This window comes from Lithobates pipiens, unplaced genomic scaffold (assembly GCF_037356315.1).
Source record: "Lithobates pipiens isolate NorthernLeopardFrog02 unplaced genomic scaffold, aLitPip1_a1.2 Scaffold_16, whole genome shotgun sequence".
Classification (NCBI taxonomy): Eukaryota; Metazoa; Chordata; class Amphibia; order Anura; family Ranidae; genus Lithobates; species Lithobates pipiens.
The window spans coordinates 476,499,508-476,512,050 of record NW_027507748.1 but is presented as its reverse complement, the minus strand read 5'-3'; the positions used below and the strand labels follow the sequence as shown (position 1 = coordinate 476,512,050).

The window sequence follows — 12,543 nt, the reverse complement described above, 5'->3', positions numbered from 1 at the left end:
AAACTTATTACAGGAGAGGATCAGAGACTGCATAACGTACTATAGGAGACGATCAGAGACTGCAGACATAGTACAGGAGATGGTCAGAGACTGCAGACATGATACAGGAGATGGTCAGAGACTGCAGACATTGTAGAAGTGTTTCCTAGCAGTGACCAGTGTAGAAAAACTGAAAAAAAATGAAAATTGATCACTGCACTAGGTGTAAACGGGAGTTAACAAGATATAACAAAGTGCCAAAAAAAAAACCTTTACTAACAGTCAATTCTCAAGCACAGGAGGAAAGTAAATGGTTAACAGGTCTGTGAAGCTCCCAGCCTGACCAGTTAATTCCTTCAAAGATAACAAGGAAGAAGTCAAACAAATTGTGGATGGCTGACAAGGGACTCTGGCACAAATGGCTCTATAGAAACAGCTGAAGTTGCAGCGTCTTCCAAACATCTAATCATCATCCACTCATACTGTGTGCAGTGTAAATAAAAACAGAAATAAGAAGCAGTGTGAGAAGATGGAGAGGAAGTTATCCCTCAATCAGTGTGACATTGCCTACTCTACACACAGAATGGGAGAACACACTGATGATTAGACTTCTGCAGTCGGCATTACCAGTGAGCCTGAGCCTCATTCATACTCGGGTATGTCAGATCCTCTCCATCCCACCCTGCTCTGACCACTAGCATCTTCTGGTCAAATGTGGTGGACTGGGTAATTTAATTGGCTAAGGAGGTGATGGAAGGCAGAGCAACTTAGCAGTCACGCCCTCCCACTAAGAAGAGCAGCGCTATTGGCTGCCTGGTACACTGGTCTGTCCCTTTCTCTCCAATATCTGAAAGCCTGTGGGAGGGAGAGGTTAGTGATAGCAGCTATTTTTTATTTAAATTAATTATTCTATAAAATACTTTTATTTAGATTGCGCAGATTGAGATTTATTTCACAGTGTTTAGGATGAGTTCAGAATAAATAAACATGTAAAAATACATAGGCTGATCAGATGTCTTTTTTTTATACCATTGCAGGTTGCTCAACTGATGGAGATGGGATTCTCCAGAGCTGATGTCTTAACTGCGCTAAGGGCTTCAAACAATGATGTCAACTTGGCTACCAATTTTTTATTACAGCGATGATGTTCAGGGAAATTTGCAATATTATTTTCTGCTCGTGTTCTATCCAAAGATTCTTTTTATATGTATTTCACTTGGAAAAAGTGGTTGATGTATTTTTAAACGCTCTGAAAACCTACCACATGACATTGTGCAAAGCAGGACAGTTATTTAATTATACTGAAATAGTAATGTTTTAACAAGATTTTTATGTACGTATTATGGCTAATTGATTAAAGCCTGTTCAATTTGCAAAGTGAATTTTTCACTCACCTTAGTGAATGTGGTGAAAATTCTCTATGCAAAAAATACCCAGTTAGGCACAAAATTGGATGATAGAAGTGAGCACAGCTTCCCAGTATTCACTAAGCTCACTGAACATGCTTTTCTCCCACAGTAAAGTAGCTACAATGTGTTGTTTGCATAAAGAATGTTTTTTTTTCTAGATGATCTATTCAATGTACATTTTCAGGACGTAGGAAATGTATTGTCTTTGTATTACTGGAAAATGATTGAAAAGCTAAGAAAAATGACTGCCATGTAAGATTAGGCTATGATGATGCTGAAGTGCATGAAAAAGCTGAGTAGGTATGGTCAAATGTTATAATAAATACTGTATGGACCTCTATTTTCTAAAAATGTAAATATGATTATACTAGGAGAAGCTTCCAATGTGATTATGTAATTTAGTTTTTTGTTTATCTTCAGGAATGATTAGATCTTGTACAGCAGCCTATATAAATCAGTATCGCTGCCAAAGGACATTTTGTCACCCAGTGCTCTCTTGAAGTACAGTGCCTTGAAAAAGTATTCACACCCCTGGAAATTGTCCACATTTTGTCATGTTACAACCAAAAACTTAAATGTATTTTATTGGGATTTTATGTGATAGACCAACACAAAGTGGCACATAATTGTGAAGTGGAAGCAAAATGATAAATGCTTTTCAAAATGCTGTACAAATAAATATGTGAAATGTGTGGCATGCATTTGTATGCAGCCCCCCGCCCCCCGAGTCAATACTTTGTAGAGCCACCTTTCACTGCAATTACAGTTGCAAGTCCTTTTGGGGATGTCTCTACCAGCTTTGCACATCTACAGATGTTGCCCATTCTTCTTTGCAAAATAGCTCAAGCTCTGTCAGATTGGATGGAGAGTGTCTGTGAACAGCAATTTTCAAGTCTTGCCACAGATTCTCAATTGGATTTAGGTCTGGACTTTGACTGGGCAATTCTAACATGAATATGCTTTGATCAAAACCATTCAATTGTAGCTCTGGCTGTATGTTTAGGGTCATTGTCCTGCTGGAAGGTGGACCTGTGCCCCAGTTTCAAGTCTTTTGCAGACTCCAACAGGTTTTCTTCTAAGATTGCCCTGTACTTGCCTCCATCCATCTTCCCATCAACTCTGATCAGCTTCCCTGTCCCTGCTGAAGAAACTCATCCCCACCACATGATGCTGCCACCACCATATTTGCATCTGAAGGTTTGTTCAGGGTGATGTGCAGTGTTAAGTTTTCCACCATACATTTTGTGTTTTGCTTTTAGGCCAAAAAGTTAAATGTTGGTCTTATATGACCAGAGTATCTTCTTCCACATGTTTGCTGTGTCCCCCACATGGCTTCTTGCAAACTTTAAACAGGACTTCTTATGGCTTTCTTTCAACAATGGCTTTCTTGCCACTCTTCCATAAAGGCCAGATTTGGGGAGTGCATGACTAATAATTGTCCAGATTTTCCCACCTGAGCTGTGGATCTCTGCAGCTCCTCCAGAGTTACCATAGGCCTCTTGGCTGCTTCTCTGATTAATGCTCTCCTTGTCTGGCTTGTCTGTTTTTGTGGACGCCCATGTCTTGGTAGGTTTTCAGTTGTGCTATGCCCTTTCCATGTTCAGATGATGGATTGAACAGTGCTCTGTGAGATGTCCAAAGCTTGGTATTTTTTGCTTTAAACTTCTCTACAACTTTATCCCTGACCTGTCTGGTGTGTTCCTTAGCCTTCGGGATGCTTTTTGTTCACTAAGGTTTTCTAACAAACCTCAGAGGGCTTCACAAAACAGATGTACTTATACCGAGATTAAATTACACACAGATTGGACTCTATTTACTAATTAGGTGACTTCCAAAGGCAATTGGTTCCACAAGATTTTAGTTAGGGGTATCGGAGTAAAGGGGGCTGAATACAAATGCACGCCACACTTTTTAACTATGTATTTGTAAACTATTTATCATTTTCCTTCCACTTCACAATTCTGTGCCACTTTGTGTTGGTCTATCACATAAAATCCCAATAAAATACATTTACATTTGGTTGTAACATGACAAAAAATTGGGAAAATTTCAAGGGGTATGAATACTTTTTCAAGGCACTGTATATCTTTTAGTTTGGAGATAATAGTGAATGGTTAAAACCCTTGTCAAGTTTTCATTTCTTTTGCATTCTGTGTTCCATTATAGAAATTGTCCTTCACTTCCTGTCCCAAAGAAACTTACTCTAACCCTAATTTCTTCTTTGACTGATATATCCTCCTGCGGTGCTGACAATTTAAAATATATAATTAGTGAGCAAAACAAATAGAGGGGGCAGTTTTCCCCAGTGGTTACACAGACGGCAATAAAAACCTAATGGGTGTTTTAACCCCTCGCCATGCTAACCAAATAATCCAAGAAAAAAGTCTTCCCTGCCTTCCTGTGTCTCCTGCCCTTCCACAATTCAAGTGCTGCAACCTATATAACACTCCTTGGCATTCATTAGTTATGGGGAGTTCTCCTCTGTGTAATAGAGTTCCATCCTCCTAATTCTATGTCTCTGGATGGTTCTCTAGTGATTAGGTTGGGAAGGTCAGAGGATGTAAACCATAGTGTACAGTGGAGGACATAGGCAACCTGCTCCCTGAAATATGAAAAGTTTTAAAGCGAATTTGCGCCCCACCCCCATTTTTTTTTTTTTTTATATCACTCCCCCTTACCTTAAGGTTGTATTAGCAGATTTTAGATACTGACCCATCCAGCGGATCCAGCAATTTCACGCTGATATCCCGTTATACCCGGCCACAGCTCTCTCCCATGCTGCCATGCTCTTTCTGATGTCATTGAGAGGCGGAAGAAGGGGTGGAGTGGACGGATGTAGCAGAAGAAAGTAAAGGTCCACTTTAACAAAGGCTGCAGCACTGCAATGGAGAGAAGGTAGGAGACACAGGCCACCAGAGAGCGAGTAAAAATGTTTTTCTTGCATTGAATTTTCAGCTGAATAATTTTTAACCTTACAAGGTCGCTTTAAACAACCATTGTTCTATCCCACCATTGTGTGTGAGCTGTGAATTTAGGTGCCTGCTTATTTTTTCACTTTCACTGGAGAACAACGTGACTTCACCTGAAAATGATCAGCCTAGACAACAGACCTTTCTTATGGCCCATGTAGACAGATGGGCATCATTCTCCTGTGTTTAAAATTCACATCTAATACAAGTGAACAAATTCACATTTACGTTGATGGTGCAGTGTGGATGACAGTTCTGAAGTTGTGTTTGACCTGCTTTGCATTCCATTTCTTTTAACATACCAGGCCCTAATGGGATACATTGCATTGCAGGCCGAACAAATCCACCGCAGCCTTTTGCTGCATTTTGCATTCAAGAGGGAGTAAACCCTGATGGGTTTACTTCCTCTTTTGATTCCCTGCAAAAGGTAAAGCATAATGGACTACTATGCACCGCATAGAGTAGTCCATTATGTGTCACTTACCTGACACAGGAGCCAGAGAAGTCACCACTGTCCCCTTGTGTACGGAGCCTCCATCTTCTTGGTGGGTCTCGCTGCTCCGGCGCTGTCATTCGACGAAGCCGCAATGACGTCACTCCCGCGCAGGAGCCGCCACTCGCGGCATATCGCTGTTGACAGCGGTGCGCTCAGTGCGCCGATGTCTACAGCGCATGTACCGTAGACAGCGGTGCCTGTGTTTTGGCAAATATCTCCTAAACCGTGTAGGTTTAGGAGATATTTCTTGGACCTACAGGTAAGCCTTAATCTAGGCTTACCTGTAGGTCAAAGTGGTTTGTAAGGGTTTACAACCACTTTCAATAGCTGTATTTGGGCAACACTGAGGTCAGTTGCATTTGACAATGCCCAGCTACAGTAGTGATTCCCAGAGATTATATTGCCATTGCTAGCCCCGGCCCTCCTTGAATCTGTCAAATCCTCAGGTACTAAATCACAGAATGTTAGTGTCTGTCCTTTTAATATCTTTTAATGTTCTTTTTAGATAAATAAAAATAAAAAATAAAATGCTGATAACAAAATATAATTGAAACAGAACTTCCTGTAGAAGAGACATAATAGACAAAAGACTATAAAAACAATAGTGCAGATTGCAAATGAGGTGATGGCTCTCAAAGCACAGGGAAACAAAAGGTAAAAGTAAGGGTTCTATATGCAAAAATGCTTGATTTTCTTGGATTTAATAAAAGAGCTAATGTGTTTTAAAAAATATAGTTGTATATTAGAGATCAGTGATCTCAAGTCATTCTATACCTATTGTTTTGCCACAAACACAAAAAAAGGGAACAGAGAAGAGATGAATGTATGTGCATATTAACGCACCAATTACTATGTATTAATGTGATAAGCAATATCTGTTCCTTTTGGTGTATAATATGTTTGCTACCACTTGGAAAACAACTGGTAAAACAAGGCCACCAAGTTTTTCCTAATAAATATCTTTAGTATTGGTCTTCTTATTCACTGGAAGTTTTTCTCTTAAAAACTGATTTAGGTAGTCAGCAACAAAACTGCTAACTGACATCAAGCAACAAAACTGCATTCTTTGGGTAGTTTGAACATTTTTTTTTTTTTTTTTTTTTAACAGGAGCTCTGTAAGACATTGATATTATTGTAGTTGGCCTTCGTGGTTACTTCATTATCATCCATGTATAATTCTACCTTGTTTCCTGGAATTACGAAACCATCTGGTGCAAAAAATGTTAGTGGGAGGTGCTTGAAAGATTTAACCTTTCATCCTCATTGTTCGTTTTTTTTTTTTTTTTTTAGTTCATGTGACCCATTAGTGGGCAAAGTATCTGCGTGAGTATTGGGAAATCTAGAGACGTATATATGGTAACTGTGTGAATATGGTTTCCGTTATGTAGATGGAGGGCCACAGGTTGAGCACCACTGCTTTATAGTAATAGTAATGTATATAGTTAGATGCACTTTAACCGCTTGCCGACCACCTCGCGCTGATATACGTCGGCAGAAGGGCTTGTACAAGCAGAATAACGCACGCCCGCAGCAAGCTCCATGAGTTGGGTCGCGGGTCCCACGGATTCGATTGCCGTGGGGATACCCGCAATCGCCTCACGGGGAGGAAGAATGGAGAGATGCTAATGTATCATCTCCCCATTCTGCCTAGTGACAGTGTCACTGATCTCTACTCCCTGTGATCGGAGCAGAGATCAGTGACGTGTCATACACAGCCACGCCCCCCCCCACAGTTAGAAACATGCACCTATGACACACTTAACCTCTACACTGCCACCTAGTGGTTAACCCCTTCACAGCCAGTGACATTTACACAGGAATCAGTGCATTTGTATAGCATTGATTGCTATATAAATGACAATGGTCCCAAAAATGTCCGATAATGTCGCAGTCATGATAAAAATCACTGATCGCCGCCATTTAAAAATAAATAAATTATTAATAAAAATGCGATAAAACTATCCCCTATTTTGTAAACGCTATAACTTTTGCACAAACCAATCAATAATCACTTATTGTGATTTTTTTTTTTTTACCAAAAATATGTAGAACACATATCGGCCTAAACTGAGGGGGAAACATTTTTTATATATATTTTTGGGGGATATTTATTATAGCAAAAATAAGAAATATTGTTTTTTTTTTTTTTTAAATGTAGGCTCTTTTTTGTTTATAGCGCAAAAAATAAAAACCACAGGGGTGATCAAATACCACCAAAAGAAAGTTCTATTTGTGGGAATAAAAGGACGTCAATTTTGTTTGGGAGCAATGTCGCACGCCTGCGCAATTGTCAGTTAAAGCGACGTAGTGCCGAAACGCAAAAACTGCTCTGGTCAGGAAGGGGGTAAATTCTTCCAGGGCTGAAGTAGTTAAAGTGTAAGTTTACCTTTCCAGAAAAACCTGTAAGGTAAAATTACAAAGGACCGGGTCCCACTGACCTGGACTGTGGCAATCTCCCGTTTTGAGCCTTGGTATATCCACCATCAGGGGGACGTTTCAGAGCATTCTAATTCCAATCAGAATCCGCATAGCCCGTCCTGTCAGCTGGGAAGAAGAATTGTGGATGCCAAGGGGATTTCTAATCCCCGGACTCCTGACACGGATATACCGGGGCTCAGAATGGGAGATTGCCACGGTCCAGGTCAGTGGGGCCGGGGGGGGGGGGGGTGGAGGGGAGTGAGGAGCTGGTCCTGTGTAAGTTCACCTTTTTCTTTAAAGGTGAACTTACCCTTTAAGTTGAGGTGTGGTTTACTTCTGTACTCTGTGTTAGTAAGGCAGTAGTTTTAATCATGTCCATTCTAAATGTTCGTTAGAAATTTGAATTTCTTGTATTTGCCAGCCACACATTTGTTTTACAAGGGTTTTCAGTCCTTATTCATTTTGACATTTAAATCACTTTAGACACAATCTGAACGGATTTGTAAGTGTGTTAGGATCCATTTTTTTTGTTAAGCCTTTCCTTCATAATTGTAAACAATCAGAACTTTTTCACCCTGACCATACAGTTGAAATCAATAAATATAAACCCACAGTCTACTTTTTTTTAAATTTGCTTTCAATTTAAACAATCCAAAAACAGACTTGTGAACATCTTCTATGAGTCCGCCCGCCCTCCTCAGTGTGATATATAGGTGGTAATCCCTGTATCTACCCAACAAGGCAGTGGGATAAGGGGTGAGGGGAATGCCTATACCTATGCAACCAAACAAGAAACTTGCCATTTGCATAGACACTTCAGGTGGGCCATAGAAATTTTCATTCTATAAAGGGAATGTACAGTAGATTTGGTTATACATATTTTCTTTATTATTTTCAGGAAAAAGGATTAAAACATTTTGAAGTCAAATATGAAACATTGCATATAAATATGATGTACTGTCTTTCTAGCCAGCAAATAGATCATTATTCTACTTGTCACATTTTGAAGTTTGTCCTTGCCTCCTGCTAATAAAAAGCCTGTTTACTGAGCTTAGTAATATAACTTCATGCATACACCTCAAAGAGTTAGTACAATGAGTCATCCTTCAGATTCCTGTTTCCAGTAAAATTTATACACATAAACACACACCTCAAGCCCTGTTTCCAACCGAACGTGGCTTTGAAATTGCGCTACTTCAGTGGTATTTTACAAACCCGCCGACCAGTGTGATTTCATGTGCAGCTTGCCAACATCTGTGTGACTTCATGCACAGATGTCAATGCAAATTGCATATGACATTGTCAAAACATTTTTTTTTTTAAAGTCAGTACACCGATTTAAACTGATCCATAGCCAGGAATAGGGTGTGACTTGTCATGCAACTTTGATCTGTCAAATCGCATGACAAGTTGCACTGGTGTGAAAGGGGCCTTAAAGTCAGTGCAATGCTGGTGTCCCGTGATTAGCAGAGAGAGGCAGCCCTATTGAAAGCAATGTGAGTAATCTCTCACGTGGCGATCACTTAAATGTTATTGCCACATAAGAGATTAGCTGCGAGAGCCAGCAGCCTCCCATTGCTTTTGCAGGTGTGAATGCACCCTTAGTTGTAAACTTAGTCAGATTTTTTATTTTTTTTTGGTGTGTGTCTGAAAGGGAAAATCCTCTGCTGTGTCCTCTGTTTAGAAAAGTGCTGTGCTCTGTGATCATCCTTCTTTGGAGTTGATTTTTTATTTTATTTTTTAATTACTGCATTCTGTCAGAGAATCACCAGACTTTAATGTCGGCACTTCCCCGTGCGCCTGCGGGGAAGAGCGGCACAACGACGCATGCATATGCGTGATACGATACAATGTCGTACACGCATGTGCAAACCTATACACACGGCTATGGGCCTTACCTGATTGGCCTGACAGTCCTATAAAAGGCATCAATGTGCTCTGTGTCTTTGCTGGTTTGTCTCCTCAGCTCACCTGTGTTCCTGTTTCCTGTTCCTGTTGACCACTTCCTGTTGTGACCCGGCTTGCTTGAAGACCACTCTGATTCTCTCCTGATCTGACCCCTGGCTTGTTTAAACGGACTTTCTGCACTTAGCCTTGCTGGCTCACGGACTGTTACCTGTGTTTGACCCTCGGCCTGCCTCTGGAATATCCTTTGTCTAACGGACTGATACCTGTGTTTGACCCTCGGCCTGCCTCTGGAATATCCTTTGTCTCACGGACTGATACCTGTGTTTGACCATCAGCCTGCCTCTGGAATATCCTCTGTCTCATGGACTGATACCTGTGTTTGACCCTCGGCCTTCACTCCAGGTGTTAGAATCCCTGGCAGGCGTTTACTTCTACCAGTTCCAAGATCTTCTGCACGGGCATCTCTTCCTTCAGAAGACCTGCTGCATACTAGTCACCTGCTGGCAACCCGTGCCTCTCCGTGCCCTGTACCCACTGTTCCACCCTCAGGGGTACTGTGCACCCAGCTGCAAGGGAAGCCGCTCTCAGCACTTCGGCTTTTGTGAGTACCTGACAGTACAAACCAGCCATGTCAGAAGCCGACAGAGCTGGCTCACCTCTTGAGGCTCTCTGCCAGCAGGTTGCAGCCCTCACTCAGGCAGTGCAGCGACTCCAGGATGGCTACTTTCAGATTGAAGGCCGGCTACAGCACCTGGCGATCTCTCCCAATCCATCGGATCCTTCACCTTCTACAGCCAGCAGCTCTTCCACTTCGCAGATTCAAGGCAGTGCTACACCTGCAGTAGTCATGACCCTTCCGGAACCCAGGGTCCCTACTCCTGAGCGTTTTTCGGGCAACCGAAAGAAGTTTAGGGCGTTCAAAAACGCATGCCTCCTGTACCTGGCCCTGCAGCCCCAGACTTTCCACTCTGAATCAGTGAAGGTGGGGTTCATCATCTCCCTGCTTTCTGATGAACCACAGTCCTGGACCCATAACCTCCTGGAGCAGAAGAGCTCCCTTCTCGATTCCGTAGAGACCTTTTTTGTAGCCATGTCACAACTGTATGATGACCCTCAACGCACCGCTACGGCCGAAGCCATCCTGCACTCCCTAACCCAGGGAAAAAGACCAGTAGAGGACTATATTGTAGAGTTTCGCAAATGGTCTGGGGACACTGACTGGAACGAGGCTGCCCTTAAATATCAATTTCGCCTGGGCCTCTCTGAGACCCTAAAAGATGAACTGGCCCGGGTAGATACCCCTGCATCTTTAGAAGACCTGGTCCAGTTGGCTACCAAGCTTGACCGACGTCTACGGGAGCGTCGCTCTGAGCGCTTTCAATCCTCTAAACCCACGTGGATGCTACCCCGGGTACCCCCCTTGCCTATACCTGCTCCAGTCCCTTCCTCCTCTGCTGACAGTGAACCCATGCAGCTGGGCCTAGTCCGGGCTCCGCTCACCCCTGATGAGAGACTCCGTCGGCGTCAAGCCAATCTTTGTCTGTACTGTGGTGAATCGGGTTATTTCCTGCGCAGCTGTCCTGTAAGGCCCAGTAAGTGCCGACCTCATGCTGCGGTGAATTCTCAAATTTCAGGTTTCACCCAATCTCATCTTGTCCTCCCGATTTCATTACAGGTGGCAGAAGAGGAGGTTCGGCTGGGAGCCATCATTGACTCAGGAGCCTGCAGTTGTTTCATGGACTTAACTTTAGCTCGGAAACTGCACATCCCTCTCTGCACTAAGAAACAACATCTTCAAATCCACCTGGCTGACGGCTCCCTACCCTGCTCTGGTCCCTTGACCCAAGAAACGGAACCAATCTTGACATCCACTGATTCTGGCCATCGCAAATTTCTTCGCTTCGACATTATCCATTCTCCGATGTTTCCGATCATCCTCGGGTTTCCTTGGTTACAAGCCCACGACCCACTGATTAAATGGAATAAGAAGGAAGTCCACCTCTTGCTTGACAATACAGACTAGTCCTGATAATCTCCCGCGTGTCCCTTCAGCTTATCATGACTTTTTGGACATTTTTGACAAAAAGAAAGCTGATACTCTGCCGCCCCATCGGCCCTATGACTGCCCGATTGATCTGCTACCCGGTTCCGAAATACCATTCGGGCGGATCTTCCCATTATCGGAAACCGAATTGGAAGCTCTGCGCTCTTACATTGATGAAAACCTAGAAAAAGGATTTATCTGACCATCCTCTTCTCCAGCTGGTGCAGGCATCTTTTTCGTTGAGAAAAAGGATGGTTCACTCAGGCCCTGTGTGGACTACAGGGAACTTAATAAAATTACTATTAAGAACCGGTATCCGCTTCCCCTCATCCCTAAACTCTTCCAACGCCTAAGAACTGCTAAGGTATTCACTAAACTAGACCTGCGGGGAGCATATAATTTAGTCCGAATCCGCGATGGAGATGAGTGGAAAACGGCTTTCAGGTCTAGATTCGGACACTTTGAATACCTAGTGATGCCCTTCGGGCTCTGCAATGCCCCGGCCACATTCCAACACCTCGTCAACGATATATTCCGTGAGTATCTAGACAACTTTGTAATTGTGTATCTTGATGATATTTTGATTTTCTCCAGCTCACTAGAAACACACCGAACACACGTCAGGAAGGTCCTCTTAATCCTCAGAGAGCACGGGCTCTACCTAAAAGGAGAGAAATGTGAGTTTGAAAGAGACACTATCCAATTCCTCGGGTTCATCACCACCACAGGGGGAATCTCAATGGACCCACAAAAGGTCAAAGCTATCCAAGAATGGCCAGCACCCACAGACAAGAGATCTGTTCAGCGATTTGTTGGCTTCGCCAACTTTTATCGCAGGTTTATTCAGGGATTCTCCACGATCATTTCCCCTATTACTCAACAAACCCGTCAGCAAGTTGAATTCCAGTGGTCTCAGCAAGCCCAGGAAGCTTTTGATGAACTAAAGAGACTTTTCACATCAGCACCTATCCTCCGGCATCCCGACCCAAGTCTTTCTTATGTATTGGAGGTAGACGCCTCAGAATCCGCAGCAGGGGCGATTCTTTCCCAAAGGAGTGGCCCGAAGGCTCTCCTTCACCCAGTCGCCTTCGCCTCCCGGAAACTCAGTCCTCCAGAGAGGAATTACGATGTCGGGGACCGAGAACTTCTCGCTATAAAATTCGCCCTGGAAGAGTGGAGGTATCTATTGGAGGGTGCGTCTCAACCCATCATGATCTTCACAGACCACAGGAACCTGGAGTACCTTAGAGCTGCCAAACGCCTCAGACCCCGACAAGCACGATGGGCCCTCTTTTTCTCCAGGTTTAATTTTCACATCAC

The 12,543-nt window shown here is 43.0% G+C and overlaps 1 protein-coding gene across 1 annotated transcript in view; it reads left to right on the top strand.

Moving 5' to 3' along the window:
* The window catches only part of UBAC2 (UBA domain containing 2), a 348,299-nt gene extending 342,466 nt beyond the window's left edge, over positions 1 to 5,833 (top strand). The window contains exon 11 of the mRNA XM_077482972.1: positions 1,017 to 5,833. Within this exon, the coding sequence (XP_077339098.1) occupies positions 1,017 to 1,124 (108 nt within the window). The 3' untranslated portion in view covers positions 1,125 to 5,833. The remainder of the gene's footprint in view (positions 1 to 1,016) is intronic.
* Positions 5,834 to 12,543: the final 6,710 nt, after the last annotated feature.